General features: G+C 35.3%; 1 protein-coding gene across 1 annotated transcript in view; it reads left to right on the forward strand.

Moving 5' to 3' along the window:
- LOC150107495 (uncharacterized) overlaps positions 1-23636 on the forward strand; it is a 1121546-nt gene that overhangs the window by 411645 nt on the left and 686265 nt on the right. The window contains exon 28 of the mRNA XM_090392112.1: positions 10689-22322. Within this exon, the coding sequence (XP_090248238.1) occupies positions 10689-22322 (11634 nt within the window). The remainder of the gene's footprint in view (positions 1-10688; positions 22323-23636) is intronic.

Genomic DNA, 23636 nt, shown 5'->3' on the forward strand with positions numbered 1-23636 from the left:
ATTGAAATACGTGGATACTTGGAGGGTATTTTTGGACCGAAAGGAACTGTATGTGAGAGACCGCATGCATTTGAATGAGGACGGACATAGACATCTGGAGAGATATTGCTGTTTTCTGAATGAGTCAGTGTGTCAGTGCAGGGATATAAGAATTCCCAGGGTGGATGGTACCATGGATTGCCTCTTGTGGGAAGTGGGACGACATCAAGTAACACTGAGTCCAGTGGAGTCTGGAGGAGATAATGATAGGTATAGAAGCAGTGACATTTTTATGTTTTACACTAATGTCAGGGGTATCTGGAATAAAGGAGATGAATTGGTGGTGCTGATAGCATCAGCCTGGCCAAAGATTATTGGGATCTCTGAGATATGGTTGATGGAAGATGATATAATAACAGGAATAGAAGTAGTAGGGTACAGCATTTTTCGACAGGATATGAAGAGGAAAATGCAGTGGTGGAATACTGTTTATGATAAGTGTTGATGAATGTCCTCTAAGACTAGAGGCTTTGGAAAGCAGTGACACTAATGCTTTTGAAAGCATATGGTGTGAGGTACAGTTGGGAAGACCGGATATTTAGTAGGATGTTACTAGAAGTCAAGGAACACAGAGGGTGAGAAGCAAGAGATGTTTAGGCAGTTGAGCTTAACAAGTACAAGAAGAATGATTGTTATGAGAGATTTTAACAGCAGTATAAGTTGGAAAGCAGAAAATGCATGTAGCAATAAGGGAATGGAATTTTTAGAATTCTTGAGAGACAGATGTCTTAGGCAACATGTAATAGAGGAAACAATAGGTTCAAGAGTTTTGGATTTGGTTTGCATAGCATCAGAAGAGCTGATAATAACTGAGATGACATCTCTTCCCCCAGTTGAAGAGAGTGACCATGTGGTTTTGACTTGGAAGATGAATAGACATGCAGGCGTATCAAAGAAAAGGGAATGTATATGGAGTTATAAAGCAGGTGATTATAGTAGTCTTAGATATCACTTGGGACAATTCCATCGAGGGTGGAATTGGAAAGGAATGTATATGGAGTTATAAAGCAGGTGATTATAGTAGTCTTAGATATCACTTGGGACAATTCCATCGAGGGTGGAATTGGAAGAGAATGTATATGGAGTTATAAAGCAGGTGATTATAGTAGTCTTAGATATCACTTGGGACAATTCCATTGAGGGTGGAATTGGAAGGCTGGAGTATTATTAGTGCTTGGGAAATTGTGAAGGAATATTTGTTAGCAGCAACAGTAAGCTGTATTCCACAAGAGGAGAATAGGAGACAATTTGGTGTAAAGTGGATGACAAACAATATGAAACAGGAACTGCAGGTGAAAAAGAGGCTATGGAAGAGATATAAGGAGAGGGGGTGGAGAGCAGATGCATGAAGAATATATAAGCCTCAGGTCAGGTCAGTATGCTAAGGCAGGCGAAACTGGAATATGAGAAGAGATTGGCACTAAGATCCAAAGGAAATCGTAGGGAATTTTTTAGCTATGTGGCCATTAGGAGGAGAAGTGATTGTGGAAGAATGACATTGTGGGATAAAAATGGGAATAGAGTGATGCAGAGGACATAGTGGAGTTGTTCAATAAACACTTTATTGGAGCATTTCATCCTTGAAAAGTAAGTTTTAATACTAGAGGGATAGGGCAGGTTCAAGGTTTAGAGGTGCAAGAGGAAGTGTTTTCCAAATACTGAGTACCCTGGATGTCAGTAAAGCTGTGGGATGGATGGTATTTCACCACTGGTTTTGAGAGAATGTGCTAAAATTCTGTTGACCTGGCCTTTCAATGGAAGTCTGGCTATGGGAAAGGTACTAAGGAATAGAAGGAAGGTAAGATAGTGCCATTGCATAAGGGCGGCAGCAGACTGGATGTGTCTAACTATTGGCCAGTTGTGTTTCATCAGTAGTTGTTAAGATCTTGGAGAAATTAGTGAGGGACCATATACAGTGTTGGACAGTTGAGGGTAATATTGTCTGTGAGAGTCAACATGGATTTGTTATGAGGTGCTCTTGCTTTAGTAATATGATTTCCATTTATAATAAAAGTGACAAGAGCAGTTGATGAGGGAAAAGCATATACTGCCATTTATTTGGATTTTGCTAATGCATTTGACAGGGTGTCACATGATAAGCTGATATTTAAGTTGCAGCACATGGGTTTATATGTCAGGTTAGTCAACTGGATTCAGGATTGGCTTTCTGATAGGTATCAGAGAGCTGTGTATGGTGGGACAATATCAAGGAGGCAGAAGGCTACAAGTGAGATCCCACAGGGCTCAGTACTGGGACCTGTATTGTTTAACCTTTATATCAATGACATTGTCAATGGATTGCAAGGGGATATTCACTTGTTTGCAGATGATGTGAAGCTTGGAAGGGTTATTAGTAATAGTGCAGATGTGGCAGCCCTGCAAGAGGATTTGAGTAAGCTAGAGATGGGCAAATGAATGGGGGAAATCATTGGTTTAATGCAGCAAAATGTCAAGTCTTGAAGTCTGGGATACATTGATGGGAGGCTGTATACTCGACTGGATTAAGTAGGGGAGACGAGATCTGGCAGGATGCTGTTTGATAGACAGCTGAAATTCAGGGAACTTATTGCAAAGGTGGTGAAGGTAACCCAGAGGATTGCTGCAATACTGAGAAGGACACTGACCTTCAGAGATAAAAGAGTTATCATTCCATTGTACAATATAAGACCCTGATCAGACCACACTTAGACTATTGTTCTCAAATTTGGTCCCCAGTATATGAAGGGGGATAAATTAACTGTATAAAGGGTACAGAGGTGGATAACATAGATGGTTTCAGGACCGTACAATGTTAGTTATAAGGATCTGCTGAGAGAATGTGGACTGCAGAGTTTGGTAGATAGAAGAAGAGGTGATATGATTGAGACTTTTAAACTGTTGAGAGGTAGTTACGTGGTTGACACCGGTGAGTTCTTTCACTTGGTGGAACAGCAGGAAAGCGCAATGACAAGGGGCCATCCCTATAAGTTATGAAAGGAGGCTGTGAGCTAAAGGGTGATTGAACCATGGAATGCATTGCCTGATAAGAGTGGTGAGAGCAAGAACGGTTAATGAGTTCAAGGAGTGGTATGATAGACTTTGTGTTTTCTAGGAAGGCCCCCCCCCCCCCCCACAATAAGTCTTTTGACTCCATGGAGGTCTGAATAATAATAATAATAAAAAGCCTTCAGCAGTGAATCTCAGAACTTCGTGAAAATGGCTAATAATAATAATAATTTTAATTTTGTGATTGTCTCATTTGTATACAACACTAAATGACCCAATTTCCTGGAGATGTTTTCATTTTGGGACAATGCAATTGGGAAATTTCTGTTGGTATTTTTAAGCACTAGCAGCACCTTGTTGTTGTTGTCTTGTCCTTTGAAGAGTCTTAGATGTTTCCATGTGTTCCTTGAACTGCTTTGGCTATGTCGATTATTTTGTTTGTATAGTGCTATTGTTCAGGATTAGGATCTATTTCTTGCAAGGCTGCTGTAATTGCTGGACAGGTAAAGATGTGAGTGGGTCAGTTCGGTATTCGGGCAGTTGTTGCAGTATCTATATTTTCTCGTATCATCTGTATTGATCTTCATTCCTATAATGTCCTGTTCGTAGTCTTGCTATCATGGTGGAAGTCTTTCTGTCACCATAGACTTCTGGAATTTGATGTTGTATCACTGATTTCAATGGAATTAGTTTAGCTTTTGTTAGTGCGTTAGCATCAGCAACAGTTATCATGGTAGTTTCTTGTTTGAGTTCTCTGGCCTCTTTTGCTAATTCATCAGCAGCTTCATTGTAATCAATGCCTACATGAGAAGGAATCCATTGTAGAATGCAACTTTTTCCTAAACACTTTAGTTGATTCGAGAGTTTATGGGTGTCTTGTGTGAGCTTGGTATTGCCATTTTGCACCTTGTTACATTGTCATTGCAATCTCAGCCAGCAGTTTTATTTTATTATTTATATTAATGCAAATCCCACCAGTAAACAGTTGTCAGCCTGTTGTGTGTTAATACAGTGCATGAGCTAAAGGTTAGGTAATCTGGAAAACTTGCTCTGCAGACCGAATATGGAACTTTCTGAAGCCACTCCAACCCTTCAATAAGGATGGAAGTGGTGGTCACACCATGTGATGCGATTCATCTCTGCATAAAGAAATCCATAAATGTTTATGTTCACACTGAGATTCAAACCCAGTCTCTTGAAGTGAAAGTGCTATCCATTCACTCCAATCATTCCAGAAAATGGAACACTAGAGCAATGGAATTCTGCTTACAAGTTCTGAGAATGCAAGGAATAGCATACACAAGTAGATTGTATGCACAGTCAGATAGTACTGAACTTAATGACAGTTATATTATCAAATGGCCATATCTTCCCAGCTATCTGTCTGGAATTGGACACATAGATTGATCCTTAAATTTTTTACTTAAACTTTTTTACTTAAATCTTAAAATATATATATATATATATATATATATATATATATATATATATATATATATAAAAAAAATTTTTCAATTGGGTTTAAGGAGGGGAAGGAGATTGAAAGAGCTAATCCCCCTCCCTCCAGAAATTAATTAAAGGTAATAAGTAGTTTGAAATCCTCAGTAGCTCAGTTTCAACAGAGCCATTTGTTTAGAAAGGCTTGGGTTCAAATCCCATCTAGGATGTAAAGAATGTTCATATGAGCTTTTCATTGGAGGGTGATTTAGCCAGTCTCATACAGAGGTGGAAAGGTTTATCATCCCACAAGGGTAACATAGCCAGGAGAACACTTTTACACTCAAGAATATATGTTTATTCATAAGATTAACCTGCTTATCCAAAATAATGGTTATGAAAGCCAATCTGGACCCTGGACTTTAATGGCCTGTAAGATTATTATTAAGAGAGAGATCTCCAGGGAGTGAGGAACTCATGAAGGGAAGCAACATACCACCTGTACCAGCTCTTATACCTTTCCTTGAATTCATTCATACTGCCAGCACCATTCTATGAGAGAAACATCTAGCTCTCACCCCTTCTCCACTGTATTCATTCTCAACTTCCATGGATGACCGTCTCTCCACCCTCCATAAAATGAAAAATTTCATCTGCTGATATCCTGTATCACCCTTTCAGAAGTTTCAAATTTCAGTTATATCACCTCTCTTTCTCCTGTTTGCTAGTTTCTGTAGTGTGCAAATTCTCAATCAGTCTGCATAATTTGTATTCCACAAGATTGATATCAACTTAAACACTAATGATAATACAAGTTCTATGTAATCTCATTGCTAAACAGTATATAGTGAAGCATTACTGAGCAAGATTAAATTTTATTAAAAGACTAACCACCTTATCCAATAGGTGGATAAGGTGGTTAGTCTTTTAACTTCAACAGGTAGTGTTGAAGTTCATTTTTTTTTTTTTAACTTATCAATATAATTCATTGTTAAATAGTATTCAGAGCCACTGCAGTTTTTCATTGCTTGTACAACTGAATGTCACCAGGCAACTTGGCAACTTAACATTTTTGCTTTATGCATGTTAAGTTTTTGTGATGACACATTAAGTAATTTTCATGGAAAGATGTTTCTGATGACACTTCCAGTTTATCACTGACAGAATCTTCAGTGAACTTAGGCAATCATATTGTTTTGGTTCTTCTATGTATTAATATCAGTAATTGTGTAACATTGTTCTGATCTGGTGGTTCTGATTTGTCTTAACAAACTGAAAAAAGCATTAGCTTTTTTTTGTCATCTTCTGGATAAGTTTATGTGCTGAGTTGAATTTAAATACTGCATGTTTATATATGTGTTAATTGTTTCATTAAGTGTAAAATAGGAAATATACAAGGAACAGTACAAAAGCAATGTCTTCTGTTGTTTTTTCTTTCAATTATAGCACAGCAGATTACTTTAATTTTTTCATTAAATTTCATTTCATCACTGAGTGACTATAGTAGTCTCTTCAACCATAGATGAACGGTACTAAAATCAGTCACATGCAAGCTGTACCCAAGTATGCAGGAAACACAGTGATGATGAATTCCTGGAAGGTGATTGAAATGGCAAATCACACCCATCTAAACAAAGTGTATGCTCACACTTTTGACATTAGCATAGTTAGATGCAAGTCAAAAACTTTGACTGGTGAAATATGAAAACACATGATCTCATTTAAGTTAAGGGATATTACATCCCATATTGTTTCATAGCCGAATAAGAAACTCAAAGAGTTTCATGTCGAATATAGTAAATATATAAAGTTCGACGAGTCCAAGCATAAGCAAATACCTGGATAGTGTTACAACTGACCCTTTAGGGAGTGCAACACTGAGGCAACTCATGGTAAGGGTGGCTCTTCATATAATTAATAAACATGATCTCATAGTCTGTGTGCATGGGATGCAATTGCAAATTAGGATGGACTGATCTTCCTCGTCCTGCTCATAACCTGGATCTAACACCCTCTGACTATCTTTTTGGCTCTCTGTTGAATCACTCTGAAGATGCCATTTTACTGAGATGAGGAGTAAGCTGCTCTTGAAGAGTTCTAACATTATAGTAATGACTTTTCTATGGTTGCATGTGGCATCTCGTTCAGTGTTGGCAAAAGTATATAGAGAATGAAAACTTTGGTTAAAAATTACAAAATGCTTGCTAAAGATAGAGGATTAATCTAAACAAAAGTTATTGATAAATAAAGTATATATGCTGAGAGGAAAAAAATAGAAGGTATTACTTTCATACCATCCCTCATGATTTTGGACTATCCTATGCTAACTATATCACTTTAATGTTTATGTTAACAATGGCACTTTAATATTTCAACATTAAAGATTGAGAAACTTTAATGTTGTATTATATTGGTGGCCATAATTAAACTTCTCCTATTTCAGAGCCTTATGCTTGATCTAACAACTGAAACATCACCAAATTTGGTAGGGAGACTAATCAAGAAATGGGAAGAAGGAACACACACACACAGAGAGAGAGAGATACAGACAGACAGAGTTTCAAAAGTCGCCAATAGGGGGAATATGGTGTTGTTTGGCCCAAAAAGCTGAAAATTTGTATCAAACAAAGTTGAACATCTGTTTTGCTGGCATCATAAGAGCTATAAAGGGAAAAATTTCATACTTATTCCTGTTGATAGTCATATTCAACATACACTTTATCTTATCATACGTTACTAGTAATGTTATTATTATTATTATTACGGGCAACTCCAAGGACTCCTTAGACTCATCGAGGGAGGCCTTAAACATCATGTCAAGAACAACTATTCAACATCCACACAGTATGTATCACTCACTTCACATGTCCACAAACTCCTCACCACTCCTCCTGCATAACCTGCACATAGAGTCATTTGCAATTATGGCCCTTCTTCTCAACTCTTCTCTGTCATACCGTGGCAACAGACTCACTATCTTAACTCTCTCACTCTTTTCTTTTGCTACCTCTAGTAATTCCTTCAAGTCCTCTCTCACACAGCAAATTTTTCGCCTTTTAAATCATTCATTCCTGCCACTACTATCAGTTCTTTCACCCTCTGCTTTGGCGTTCTAATAGTCTCACTTACATCCGTAATTTTCGCACCCGACAAATGTTATTTTACCTTTAATGAATGCAATGCATCATCTGCTCTTCATGAGTTTAGAACCTACCAGAACTTGCATAAAGATCCTCTGTTAGCTAATTCAGTTAGATCAGTGATTCGGAAGTTTGAAAAAAAAACAGGATCTTTGGAAGTTTGACCTGGCAGAGGATGGAAACTAGTGCCATCATGGGTAACTGAAGAGGTTGTCCCCGTGATTGTCGACAGATCACACAAAAATGTTACTGATAATAGCAGCACTCTTAGAGTAGCATAACAATTGGATGCCTTATTCCATAGTATGGAAAGTCTTGCACAAAATTATTACATTTTATCTATTCAAGATCTGCCATGCAGCAGCTGCTACATGATTATGATATGTGACTGACATTTACTCTGATGTTTTTGGTCAGATTGGAAGTCAGTGATGCTTGGCCTCAGAAAATTCTGTGGGGGGGGATGAGGTGCATTTTTATCTGAACAGAACATGTATCACAGACTGTAAACACTCAAAATTGTCTTTGGACTTTCAAATCACCCCATGCACTCCAGGAACTCACATTACACTCACTGAAATTACCATTTGCTTCACAGCAGGTTTTATAATAGGACCATTCTTTTTTGAGGACATCACTCCAACAGGATCAGTAACTTGTTCCATTTTTACATGAAAATATTACAATATGCCGAACAGTTTAATCATTCCACAACATCACAATGACAGTGTCTGGATGAAACCAATTCTAGAGTAGATGGAGCACCTCCCCCCATTGCACGACTGGTATGGCAGCTTTTATGTATCACAGACTGTGACAAATGGTCCTTCAAGCATGTTACTTTCTGCTGTTGGGAATGTTGTGTATAGGATGCAATTTCTGGTCCACAAGAACAGTGGCCACTTGAACCAGATCCTCTTTCATGTAGGTGAATTCAATGCACTCAAATTGTGCAACAGGTTTGTGACAACACTTATGCAATACCATAATTACTGCATTAATTAAATTGGTGTTAAATGTTTTATTGTTGCTTAATCATAAGTGAAACACATAAAGGTAATCTTTCATTTCAGTTTAGTCTTTGTTATTAATTTCTTTGTATTGACATTATTGTAGTCAAATACTCATTGAGGAATTCTTTTGTTTTACACACAGCTCATCATACCATGCCTTAAACATATTCAAATTTTCTGCACACACTACCTTCTCAGGCAAGGCCATTCCAATCATTCACAACTCTCCATGCAAAAAAACCTGTTTCGCAGCCCTTTGTTTACAGCTTACAAGGATGACCTCTTGTTCCCCCCCCGATCTCCCACCATTTTATGAAAAACCTCTTCAATGTTAATCCTATAACAACCCCTTACCAATTTGTGCATCTTTATCATATCACTCCTCTTCCTCCTATCCACTAGACTGTAAATTGCATCTTCTCAACCTTTCCTCATATTAAATATTCCAGAGATCAGAAACCTTAGTTGATCACCTGTGCACTCCAGCATCTCTTCGTCCTTTTCAAAACCATGTGACGAAATCTGTGCACAATAGTTTATGTGGTCTAATCAAGTCCTTATATAATGGAACAAGAATCTCCTCATTTCTATAAGTCAGTGTCCTCTGCATCAATCCCAGAATTCGTTGTTGTCTTCACAATTTTGGCAATGTGTCCTCTTTTATATCCTTATCTACCATCACCCCAAGATCTCTTATTTCCTCCACCTCCAAAAATATATATCCCCAAAGTGTAAATTCTATATGCCATCTCTTTGTTTCCCAAATTTTAAAACCTTACATTTTGCAATATTGAACTGGAATCCCCACTCTTGCACCCATTCATGTTGTGTAAGGCCACAACATCTGCTCTACTCCTCATAGTTTGTCCCAACTCTGCATCATCTGCAGACAACTGAATATTCCCATCCAAATCTTCCCCAATATCATTAACATGCAGGTTAACTAGCAATGTCCATAAAACAGACCACTGAGGCACACACCACTAGTGACTTTGCTCTTCTAGGATATTGCTCCCCATACAACTTTCTGTTATCTATCAGATAGCCAATCTCCAATCCAATGCACTAGTCTAGTATCCAACCCTATCTGTTCTAGTTTGACTATCAACTTATCGTGCAGTAATCTATCAAAAGCCTTTGCGAAATCTAAGTATACTACTGTATATATATCTCTTTTGTCCAATGAAGCCATCACCTTATTGTAATAAGTAAGTAGATTACTAAAACACGATCCTCTCTTTAGCAAATCCATGCTGTCCATCAAAGATAATACCACTGTTGTCAACCCAATTCTGGATCCTGGTTCTCACCTCTACAACACTTGAACTATAACAACTGACACACAGATGGGCCTATAATTTGATGCTTGAGTTCAATTATCTCTCTCTCTTATGAAGTGGCACATCTTGCCTATCTTCCACTTCTTTGGAACTTGATCCACTGTAAGACTAATATTGAACAATGAATGTAAAAATATGCAATGATTAGTTGATTTGAGGATATTTGAAAGGCATACAGTTAGAGATACTTAGTCTGGTATATATACTTATAAAATACTTAGGTATCCATCATGTTGTGTCAATAGAAATACATTTTAAATAATTAAAATCTATACACACACACATGCACATAATGTAGCCCAGAAATTAGAGGACAATCATAGAATCTACATTTAAGCAGAAAAAAATCTGTTAATAAGAATATGCAATGTATGTTGTTTGTAATGAACAAACATTAAGCAAAAATAAATTAATAATCAAAATAATAATAATAAATTATAAAATAGTAATGAAATTGTAGTGACTGTTATTTCTGGGCCACCCTGTGTATATATATATATATATATTTGCTTATGAAGTTTTTTTTTTTTTAGCTGTATAAATTATTCTTTAAACTTAATTATGCATGAAAAAGATTGAAAAGATAATGGAAATTGCTTAAACTATGTGAGTTTTTAATAAATTGCACTGGTAAATTTCTTTAACTTTCTGGTGCTAAGGATTATTATTGTATGTGCATGTTAATTTGGTGTTTGGTCTTAAATCTTTTTCTTCCTTTCTCTTACCCGATGTAGTTTTCTGGCATCATTAGTCAAGCTGTTCCTGTTACTCTGAAGACCTTCCATACTGTTATAGAAAAAGTTCCCTTGCAAGAATGTCTGGAACTAGATGATCATGATTCTGCAGAAAAACAGACAAGTTATACAAAATCAGCAGAGCAAATGTATACGAGAACTAGAAAACAAGATTTTGGTTATGAAATGGAAACCGATACATCATGTGAATGTCAAGAGCTGGAAGTTACAAAAAAAGTTGATTATCCTGATAGTAGACATATAGAAGAATCAGAGGAGATAAAGTCATTTTATCAAAAAGTGGAAGCACCGATAACAATTACAGAAATTATCTCTGGTACACATCATGAGGAAGAAACAGAGGCTATGAAAACAGAATATATATCAGTTGTGAAAGGAATTTTTAACCCTAGAACTGCAGAAATGCTGACATTAAATGAAGCCGTTAGACAGGGAATAGTTAACATAAAACTGGGTGAGTATATTGATCCTAGGACAGGGAAAAGGATGTCCTTGCAAGATGCATCTGAAAAGGGATATATTAATAAAATTTTTATGGGTCGCCTTTTTACAAAATGTGGCATAAATGATCCCACATTAGGAAATGAATTGACTTTCTTTGAAGCTGTTCAAAAAGGCTTTTATGATATTGAAACAGGATCATTAGTAAATCCCTCAAGTGGTTTAGTCATCACTCTTAATGAAGCTGTTGAACTTGGTATTGTTAATGAAGAGAAACTAAAAATTCTTATTGAAATGAAAGTGGTAAAACTTTCAAAACTTACATTAAGTGAAGCTGTACAAAAAGGTCTACTTGAACCTAAATCTGGAACATTTAGAGATCCTGAAACAAAAGAAGCTATGGGAATAACTGAGGCATTTAAAAGAGGCTTTATAGAGATTATTCCAACTTCAGAAAATGAGGGTGGCATTTCCTTAGCAGAAGCTATAGACAGAAAAATGGTACAAGAACAGTCAGGTCAAATTGTTGATAGAGATTCTGGTGAGAAATTTACAATTGATGAAGCTGTTTCAAGAGGTATTTTATGTTCTGATATTAAAGAAATAGTAAGTACAGATACTGGAAATATTATAACTGTTCCAGAAGCTCTCTTGAAAGGTATTTTGCATGTTCAAAGTGGAAATTTTATCAATATAAAAACAAAAGAACGGTTAACACTACCAGAGGCACGTAAACGGCAACTTATATTTCACTGTCTTACTTTAAAAGAAGCTTATGAATTGGGTTTGTTATGCAAATCAGGAAAAATTATTCATCCATTGACAAAAGAAGAATTAACTTTAATAGAAGCAGCAGCAAAAGGAATACTGGATTTAGAAGCAAAATGCATTGTAAATCCTAAAACAAATGAACTAATTTCATTACCAGAAGCCCTACACAAGGAAATTATTACACCAGACGGAAAATTTTATGACCTTTCACTGGATAAAATTATGTCTTTAAGTGATGCAGTAGAAAGTGGATTTCTCACCTCAGTGTGTCGTAAAATGATATTTGAAATTGAAGGTGTGCAGAATTCATCGGGAGAATATATTAGTTTTAATGATGCTGTTTCTGAAAACCTTATAGATTTAAATAGTGGAACTTACATGGATTCTGATGGAAATGCTCTTACATTTGATGAGGCTGCATCAAAGGATTTTATTCAACCACAGATATTTGAAATGTTAAGGAAAACTATTGGTATAAAAGATGAAAAGAATAATGAGCTGACTGTTCTTGAAGCGGTACGGAAAAGTCTGCTTGATCACAGAACTGGTCAGGTAAGAGAGTCAAAAACAAAAAAACCCCTTTTACTGAAAGAAGCAGTTGAGAAAAAATATATTACTCCCCAGGGTGCTGCTGTTCTTAAGAGTCTTTTAAATATTGTTGTTACAGTGGCCACTGTAACTAGAACTATAACTAAATATATTACTGTTTCTGATGATGGAAAAATACGATTTTGTGATGCTGTAGAATGTGGGTTGATTGATGAAAGCAAAAATACTTTTAAAGATCCAACAACTGGTAACATTATGCCTTTAGAAGATGCAGTAAATAATGGAATCCTAATTCTAACTGCAGAGGAGTTACTAAAATTGAAATTAAAAGAACCATATACTTCAGTCCTATCTCATATTGTGACTTCTGCTTCCGAAATTTCAAGGCCATCCACACTTCCTCTCTCTTCTCAGGAATATACACCAATGAAAAAGAAAGCATCACCAACTAGGTCATCACCATCTTTAGTATCAAGAAAAGTTTTACATCCTGTAGATATTGACAACAAAACAGATAAAAAATCCTTATCAGTGAAATCTGTTCCACCTTCCCAAGAACAATTATTACATTCTTCTACCAAAGTTATTTTAGATTTTCCAAAGGTTGATGATGCTAAACAAATGCCTGAACTTCCAGCAGAAAGTGAAGGTCCAGATAAATTTGAGCTAGAAGAAAACAGAGATGAAATTTATGTAGTTCCTGTAACAGGGAAACCAAAAAGCATATCTCCCCAAAAACTACATCCATTGAAAGGCTCTAATATCTCACCTATACCATTAGAAGAACAGCCTGTGAAAATAAAAGGAAAACAAGGGACACTGATAAAAACATCTCCATCTTATAAAAAGAAAGTGCTTCTTACAACAAAAACTGATGTATCTCCAACTGCTGAAATGCAAGATGACTTTGCTTTGCAGCTGGAAACTGAAGTATCTGTTGAAGAAATTAAGAAGTCTCCAGCTTTGAAAGGTAGGAAAGCTGCTACCAAAGAAGTGGACAATACACAAAGAAAAAGTTCATTAAAGGAGTCTCCAAAGAAAATTTCTTCACCTGAAGTTTTATCAGAATCTAAATTACCAACAAAAGAAAAAATGCACTCTCCCAGATCAGTTCCCTCTTCTCCAAAAAAGAAGAAAAGTGATTCACAAGAAAATTTTGATGTGATATCAAATGCATTTTCCACCAGTATGAAGACTTCTCTTCAGTTGAGTGATAAAACATATACCATTTCACCCACTGTTAATGGTATACCAGAAAAAGAAATGACAAAAAGGATGTCACCTTTGAAGGACAAAAAAACCCCAATTTCTGGTGAATCTATCATTGAAATTAAACAAGCAGAAATAAGTGATATGGCAAAGACAACAGATACTAAAGATGAAATTGGTTCTCCTGGAAAAACAAAGAAATTGGCATCTTCAAAATCAGGAACAGCAAAAGTATCTTCTCCTGTTTGTGTGGCTAAACATGGAGTTACAGCTCAAGAATTACATCAGGATGTTTCTGAAGCAATATCTGTTGATGGTGAGCATGTACCATCAGAACTTGAAGAATTCCCACCAGAACTAGAGTCTTCTATACCTATGGAAGATATCAACCTAGATAGTTCTGTTACAAAAGAATCTTTGGGAGATAAAACTATTTTAAAGCTATCTTCTCCAGTAAAAAAGGAAATTTCTGTATCACCCACTCAAGTTCCTGCTGCAATTAAAACTATTAAAATTACTGACTCTGTATCACAAAGTCATGTGAAATCTCACTCAACCAAAGACAGATCAGAAGCTCCAGATGACTTAGAAAGTGAGCAAAAAATTATTGCAGAAAGGACAATTCAAAAAACACCAGAATCCTCATTACCATCAGTTGGAGTTAAAAAGAGCATCTCACCCACAAGATCTCCAAAGAAAATTGAAAAGAAAGAAAGTATTCAGAAAATGAAATCAAAATCTCCTGTAAAAGTTGAAAAGCAAACATCTCCCTCAGAAGTTCATATTCCAGACTCAAAAAAGAGGAGATCTCCAGTCCACCAAAAAGTTGTAGAGGTGGTGTATACAAATGGAACAAATGGTGATGAAAATATCTCAGCAGATGTCATAAAAAAGCATACACAGGTATTTGAAATTCCACAAGGTGGATGGTACTTGAAAGATGCCATTGATAAAAATCTTTTTGATGTTGAAACTGGACTTTTTACTATACTGGGAACTGACAGACTAGTTTCCTTTGAAGAAACAATTAAAATGGAGATCATTAATCCAAAATCTGCTTTCGTTATAGAACCAAATACAAAGCGCACTATTTCTTTGTTAAGATCTTTAGAAAAAGGAATACTAGATGCTACTGGTCATTATTGCAATTCTGATAAGAAGGAAAAATTAACCATGAAAGAAGCAATTAAAAGAAAATTGATCATTTTAGAAGCAGGAAATCAATTGAATATTCAACATGGAAGTCCTTCCAAAGTTATCCAGGTAATTAGTATTGAGGGCCAACCACAAGACATTAAAATATCAACTAGAACTAAAACAGAAGTATCAAAGTTACCTGATTCTGATATTGTTCCAGTTCCAAAAGTTGAAGATGAAGAAAAAATAATAACTCTTAAAACATCTGAATACATTGAAATTGATGCAAATATTTACTATGATCCACATTCTGTAACAGTATTGAACAAAATTACTGAAGAAAAAATGGAACTCATGACTGCCATTAAGTCAGGAAAAGTGGATTCAAGTACAGTTATTGTGAAAAATGATGCCGAAGGCAATTTAACTTTGGATGAAGCTATTGCAAAAGGTCTAGTGGATCAAGACACAGGAGATTACCATGACAAGAAAACGGGCAAAACAATATCTTTAAAAGAAGCAGTTAAATTAGGGATAGTTTTTCTTTCAGGTAAACAGACTACTTTGAAAACTCTTTCTCCATCTGAACAAGTATTTTATAGTATTACCACAACTACTACAACCACCACTGAACCAAAAGTTACCCAGGTGACAATTCTTGATGCACATTCTGGCCGAGAAATTCCAGTAGAAGAAGCTATTCAGGAAGGTCTTATTGATTTGGAAATGGCTAAAAAATTCATAGAGAAAAGTGGCAGGCAGTCTCCATTAAAAATATCAGAGGAGATTATACAGGTAACAAATATTCCATCTGAACGTTCTGAAGCTGAAAAATGCTTACCTGATGAAATAAAAGGAAAGGATGTCTTGACATCAATGTATGAGGACAAATATGATGTATTTTTTCAAAAAGAAAAAGAAAGCAGCAGCAGCAGCAGCTTGAGAGTTAAGGATCCATCAACAGGAGAGTTTATATCATTGGATAATGCTGTGAAAAAGGGCTTAATTGATTCAAGTGTGCTTAATAGAATTAACCAAGGAAATGTTTCTGAGCTAATTACAACAACTATGGTTACTGTTATTGATCCATGTACTGGTCAGAAAATTCCATATGATGAAGTAGTGAAAAGAGATCTTATTCCAATGTCTGGACGGGAAAGTCCAACAAAAGAATCACCTACTTCTCCAACTAAATACTGGGGAGGTGATATTCCCGAACCTAGATTTGAAGTTACTTTTGGTAAAGCAAAATCTGTTGAACTAATAGAAAAAGGTGGTGCTGTGCAAGTTATTCAGAAAATCAGAAGGAGAGTGTTAGCTCCAAAAGATGCAGAAAATGAGAACCTGGTTGATAACAAAACAGCAAAAATTTTGAATGATATTCAGTATCTTAAAGGAAATAATCAAGAAAGTGTTACTTTGGAACAAGCTTTAGAGTTGAAATTGATAGATGGGGAAAAAGGATCAATCTTGGATTTCAGGAGAGGAAAAACTGTATCAATAAAAGAAGCACTAATTGCAGGACTTTTAGATTCCCAAAGTGGAAAAATATTAATTCCAGTAGGTTATTCTTTGAGTATTCCAGCTGCTTTAGAGCAAGGTCTTATGGAACTAAAATCTCAAAAATTTATTCATCCAGAAACAGGTGTCCTATTAACTCTTCACGAAGCACTACTTTGTGAAATCATTAACCCTCTTTCTGTTGTTTTTGACTTTTCTACTCATCACTCACTTAGCTTAGAAGAAGCCATCAAGAAAGGGATTATAAATGATAGCAATGGTGAAGTAAAAATTGCAGATAGAAGAGTGGATATTATTGATGCTATTGAAAATTATGAAGTATTTCCAAGTCCAAAGGCAATCTCCACAAAAGTTCCTGCTCTAGCTCTAACATTTCCTGTTGCATTACAATATGGTTATGTAGATGTAATATCCAAAGTATTTACACATCCATATACAGGTAAAAAAATGGACATAAAGAAAGCTCTTGAAAATGGATTTCTAATGGCTATTCCATTCATGCCAGTAGAGGACAGTATTGATCTTAGTGAAGCTTTAGATAGAAAACTTATAAATCCAGTTTCTTTACAAATGAAACATCCCAAAACAGGTGAAGAAATAGCAGTACCTATTGCTGTGGAGTCAGGTCTTCTTCAAATCCAACCTTTTCGTGTTCCATTTACACAAAGCACTGAGCAAGAAATACAGCCAGCAGAAGTATTTTCAACAGCAACACCAGTGTTTATTGTGGAATCTAAAAGAGTTGAGGTGCAACAAGGTTATACAATGAAAAATCCAAAAGAAATCGTTAATACAAAGAGTGGTGAAATAATTCCAATAAACGAAGCAGCTGAAAAAGGAATTGTTAAGATTGATGTTGAATCTGTTGAAAGAACAAAACCATTAACATTTACAGAAGCTTTGGAAAAAGGGTTAGTTGATCTTCAGGCATCCACATATACAGATATTATTGGTAGAACAACTATGCCTTTGTCAACAGCACTGAAGGGAGGCATTTTACGTCCAGAAGAAGATGTAATGATAAGAAAAGAAATGAAATCTAAATATGCTATTACTGAGGTTTTCAATATTTTATATGATGAGAACTCACAGAAATTTAAGGAGCCTATGTCTCATTCTCTTATAACATTTGAGGAATTAGTTGATAAAGGTATAGTTGATCTAGATGTAGTAATTTATGATATAGAAAATGGAGAACCGTTAACCACAAGAGAAGCCATAAACAAAGGAAGAATAGATAAAAAGACAGGTAAGGTAATTGAACCCAAATCTGGTACAAAGATTAACTTCACAAAAGCCATAACATTAGGCATGCTTGCAGTTATAAGTGCCCCAGTTTTAGCAGCTGCAGTGGTAGCTGAACATGTAAAAAGCACAAAACTTGGAAAGTCAAAACCCAGTTTTAAAATGGCTAAAACTTCCACCTTGTCTTCTCAGCAGGAAATTGTCACTTCCAAGGGGCATTCTTTATCTCCAGTAAAAGAAAGAAAATCACCTGAGCATATTTCTGTAAAGTTTCCAGTGGAATATGAAAACAAATTAGAAGTGCCATTATCAGAATATGCTTCTCTCTCTCCAGAAGATGTATTTCCAGAATTTCCATCTAAGAAAAAAGTTTTATCACCAGCACAAGTTTGTACAAAAGATACTGATAGAAGTAGTCAAAGAGATGAAGTAATTGCTGAAACTGAAATTTTTTCAGGAAAATCTAAAGATAAATCACCAGTAAGGGAAATTAAAGAAGTTGTTCCTTTAAAAGGAAAAGAGAAAGAAAGGTCACCAGCAGCAGATAAAATTGAAGACATTGCTACCAAATTACACATGCCCCAAAAAGTATATATGACAGAGGGTGAAGATATGTTTTCAGTATCTTCTTCTTCTGAGGTAATTAAAGACATTCATATAACAGAAAAATATGAAGTAACACAAAAGACAAATGACTTACCTATTACAGAGAAAGTTGGTGGAAGGCCTCAAACACTCCTGCTTAAAGAAACATTACAAAAAGAAATTTCTAGTGGTATTTCTATAGAAGAAAAGCCCAAAACTGTTATAAAAAAACGGAGTGATATTTCTCCAGAAGAAAAATTCACTGAAACCTCTCCCAAAGGAAAACCAAAAGCCACTTCTGTAGAAAAACCCAGAAGTATTTCTCCAGAAGAAAAAATCAAAGAAATGTCTCCCAAGCAGAAGAGCAAAATTACTCTTACAGTACAACCTAAAGATATTTCTCCAATAAAGAAACCTAGAGATATTTCTCCAGAAGAAAAACCTAGAGAAAAATCTCCCAAACAGAAGCCTAAAACTACCCTGACAGAAAAAACTAGAGATATTTCTTTTCAGGAAAAACCAAGAGAAATGTCTCCCAAAGAGAAGCCTAAAACTACTTCTGTAGAAAAACCTAAAGATATTTTACCAGAAGAAAAGCCCAGAGAGCTTTCTCCCAAACAGAAGCTCAAAACCACTCTTACAGAAAAATCTAGAGATACTTCTTCAGTAGTAGAAAAAGAAAAACTGAGAGATATTTCTCCAATCAAAAATGACAAACCCAGAGATATCTCTCCAGTAGAAAAAGGAAAAAGAAGAGAGATTTCACCACCAGAAAAAGAAAAACCAAGAGAGATTTCACCAATAGAAAAAGAAAAACCAGGAGCCATTTCACCTCTAGAAAAAGAAAAGCCAAGAGAGATTTCACCAATAGAAAAAGAAAAACCAAGAGTCATTTCACCACTAGACATTTCATCAGTAGAAAAAGAAAAGCCAAGAGATATTTCTTCAGTACGAAAGGAGAAACCTAGAGATATTTCTCCATTAGGAGAGGAAAAACCTAGAGATATTTCTCCAGTACGAAAAGAAAAATCTAAAGATGTTTCACCAGTACGAAAAGAAAAATCTAAAGATGTTTCACCAGTAGAAAAAGAAAAGCCAAGAGACATTTCACCATTAGAAAAAGAGAAACCTCGAGATATTTCTCCAGTAGAAAGAAAAAGGCCAAGAGACATTTCACCAATTGAAAAAGAAAAAGCAAGAGACATTTCACCAATTGAAAAAGAAAAAGCAAGAGACATTTCACCATTTGAAAAAGGAAAACCAAGAGACATTTCACCAGTTGAAAAAGGAAAACCAAGAGACATTTCACCATTTGAAAAAGGAAAACCAAGAGACATTTCACCAATTGGAAAAGGAAAACCAAGAGACATTTCACCAGTTGAAAAAGGAAAACCAAGAGACATTTCACCAGTTGAAAAAGGAAAACCAAGAGACATTTCACCAGTTGAAAAAGGAAAACCAAGCGACATTTCACCAGTTGAAAAAGGAAAACCAAGAGACATATTGCCAGTTGAAATAGGAAAACCTAGAGATAGTTCTCCATTAGAAAAGGAAAAACCTAGAGATAGTTCTCCAACTGAAAAAGTAAAACCAAGAGACATTTCATCAGTTGAAAAAGAAAAATCAGCAGATATATCTCCAGTGGGAAAAGAAAAACAGAGATTGTCTCCCAAACAAAAACTTAAAACCATTCCTATAGAAAAACCTAAAGATTATTCAGAAGAAAAGCCCAGAGAAATTTCTCTCATACAAAAGCCCAAAATCTCTGGAAAACCTACAGAAATGTCTCCAGAAGGAAAAAGTAGTAATATTTCTTTAGAAGAAACACCCACAGAAGAATCTCCTAAAAAGGAGTCCAAAATCTTTGCACTCAAGAGATCTAGTGATATTTCTGAAGATAAAGATAGAGAAGTATCTCCCAAAGAGAAACCCAAAATTGTTTCTATAGAGAAACAGACAGATGTTTATTCAGAAGAAAAACTCAGAGCATCTTCTGCCAAGCAGAAACCCAAACCTGCTTCTCTAGAAAAACCTAGAGATATTTCTTTAGAAGAGGAACAAAGAGATATTTCTTCTGTTAAAGAACCTAGAGATATATGTGCAGAAGAAAAACCCAGAAAAGCATCTCCCAAACAGAAATTTAAAGCTCCTGCACAAAAAGTTGAAGATATTTCTAAAATAGAAAAACTTGAAGATATTTCTCCCAAATACAAACCTACAGAAATTTCTGTAGAACAAAAACCTAAAGAAACTATTACAGAACCTAGAGCTATTTCTCCTATTGAAAAACTTAGAGATATTTCTCCAGAAGAAAAGCCTCGAGATATTTCTCCAGAAGAAAAGCCTCGAGATATTTCTCCAGAAGTAAAATTTAGAGAAGCATCTCCCAAACAGAAACTCAAAACTACTGTAGGAAAACCTAAAGAAATTTCTCCAGAAGAAAAACCTGGAGAAGTGGCTTTGAAACAGAAATTCAAAACTGCTATTGAAAAACCTAAAACTATTTCTCCAGAAGGAAAACCTAGGGAAACATCTCCCAAACAGAAGCCTAGAACTACTATAGACAAGCATAGAGAAATTTCTCCTGAAGAAAAACCTAAAACTATTTCAGCAGAACAAAAACCTAAGGAAGTTGCTCCCAAACAGAAGCCCAGAACTACTATAGATAAGCATAGCGAAATTTCTCCTGAAGAAAAACCTAAAGCTATTTCAGCAGAAGAAAAACCTAGGGAATTTACCAAAGAGAAATCCAGAACTGCTATAGAAAAGCAGAGACAATTTTCTCCAGAAGGAAATGTCAGTGAGACATTGCTCAAAGAGAAACCTACTATAGAAAAACCCAGAGCTGTTTCTCCAGAAGAGAAACGTACAGCAATTTCTCCAGAAGAAAAACCCATAGAAAAGTCTCCTAAACAGAAATCCAAAACCATTCCTATTGAAAAATCTCGAGATATTTCTCTGCATGAAAAACCAAAAGAAACATCTCCAAAAGTAAAACCTAAAATCATTCCTATAGAAAAATCTGGAGCTATTTCTCCAGAAGAAAAACACACAGAAAAATCTCAACTGAAACCCAAAACCATTATAGAAAAACCTCAAGATCTTTCTCTGCATGAAAAATCAGGAGAAACATCTCCAAAACAAAAGCCTAAAATCTCTCCTGTAGAAAAGCCTAGAGATATTTCTCCAGAAGAAAAACCCAAAGAGGCATCTCCCAAACAAAAATTCAGAACCACACTGTTAGAAAAATCTCGAGATACTTCTCCAGAAGAAAAACTCAAAACTGCCATAGAAAAACCTACAGCTATTTCTCCAAAAGAAAAACCCAGAGATAGTTCTGTAATAGAAAAAACTATAGATATGTCTTCACTGCCAAAATCTGGAAAATCCATTTTGCTGGAAGAGCTGAGTGAACTGCCTCCAGTGAAGAGATCTCAAGAAACTTCTCCATTAGAACAACCAAGTGAAATTTCTCCTGGGCAAAAATTCCAAAAGATTTCAGCAGAGAAACCAAAAGAAAGCTCTCTGATTCAGAAATCCAGAGAAGTCTCTCCTAAACAAAAACCCAAAACACTTCCAGTAGAAAAATCTACAAAAATTTCCCCAATGCAGAAGCCCAGATTAACCTCTTCTGTGGAAACCTCTCCAACTAAACAAATTACTGGGGAACCTAAAATATCTCAAATAGAACTGGAAAGTTCTATTTTACATAGCTATAAATCACCTATAAAAGAAAAGTTTCCTTTACAACATAAAACTGATTATATTCATGAAGAAGTTATTCAGAACTTACCTTTAGAAAAGTTTGAAGCTGTGAAACAGTTATCTCCTACTAGAGAAATAGTTACTACTCGTGACATTAGTCGCACTGAAATCACTGTCAGAGAAACATATACTCAGATTAGGAAAGAAGTATCACATGTATCCGGGTATTGCTTACCGGTGCGTGAAATGATTGAAACTGGTATCATTAACCCAGATACATGTTATATAGTGGCAGGTGAACCAGGCAGGAGAATGACAGTCCAACAAGCTTTAAATGAACACCTTATTGATCTTAATACTGTGGTTGAAATTAGGGGCAGAACAGAAGTTAAACTGGCAGAACTACCATACAGGCTACAATCCTTACCACCTGATGACCAGTCATCAACAGTAAGTATCATGCAAGATTTCTTTAGTACAGAAGGTGAAAATTATCTAATGTTTGGTGAAGATGAAGCAGTTATAAGTTGTGAACATGGAATACTTAATGATAATAATATTAGGGTATTGGATTTTAAAACTAATGAATATATTTCTGTGACAGAGGCCATTAAACAATCTGTTATAGATAAATGTAGCAAAGTCTATTTAAATAATCAAACAGGAGAAACATTTTCTTTTCAGGAAGCTGTTCAAGCTGGATTTATTGTTAAGTGCCCATCTATTTCTCTTCATAAGCCTTTTACTTTGTACCAAGCTGTTGAATTAGGGATCTTTGATAAGGAAAACTTTCTTTTTAAAGAACTTAGTTCTGGAAAATATTTTCCGCTTTCTTGGGCTTTGGATGATGGTTTAATTTTAAGTAACTCTTTTGCTATATATGATCCACATATTAGAAATTTTGTTTCCTTTAGTCATGCAATAAAATCAGAATTAATTAATTTAAATGATAGTATTTATGTTTCCATTTCTGGTGACAAGATATCATTTTTGAATGCATTTCAGAAAGGTTTTATCAGAATTAATCAGCTTTCAATGTCATTGAAAGCTTTGGTAGCACATGGCTTATACAATCATAAAACTTGCACAATAAAAGATACCATTGCTGAGAAAGAAATATATATAAATGAATCAATTAGACATGGTATATTAGAATGTGACAATACCAATGTAAAAGATATGAAACATAACAGTTTTATTAATTTATCTGATGCTTTAGCACTTGACATTGTGGATAATTTTGGAAATGTTAGGAATACACTAACTAATTCAGTCTTAAATCTTGAGGACGCTATTACAAGTGGTTTTATTGAAACAAAAAGAAGCAAGTTATCATTTACTGAGGCTATTAATAAAGGGCTTTATGATTCCCCAATGGCAAGATTTTGGGATTCGGCAACTGGGAGGTATGTTACATTTGAATATGCATTAGTGAATAACTATATAGATGTTCAATTGGTCGTGTTTAAAAACAAAGGCAAAATCATTTCTTTTAATGATGCAGTCAATTTTCACATTATAAATATTGAAAAAGGCATAATTACTTATCCTGAGGAGATGACATTTGAGTTTGCTTTGGAAGAAGGATATATGGCAGAAATGAAATGTCCATTATCTCTTCAAGAAGCAATTTTTCTGCATTTATATGATGACAACCTTAAAAAAATTAAGGATCCTAAATCAAATGAATATATTTCTTTAGAAGAAGCTCTAGTAAGACAGATTATTAACCCTGATATTTTAACAATTAGAGATGCAAAGAGC

Source organism: Typopeltis vanoorti, chromosome 4, assembly GCF_054136105.1.
Source record: "Typopeltis vanoorti isolate ZY-2024b chromosome 4, IOZ_Tvanoo_1.0, whole genome shotgun sequence".
NCBI lineage: Eukaryota > Metazoa > Arthropoda > Arachnida > Uropygi > Thelyphonidae > Typopeltis > Typopeltis vanoorti.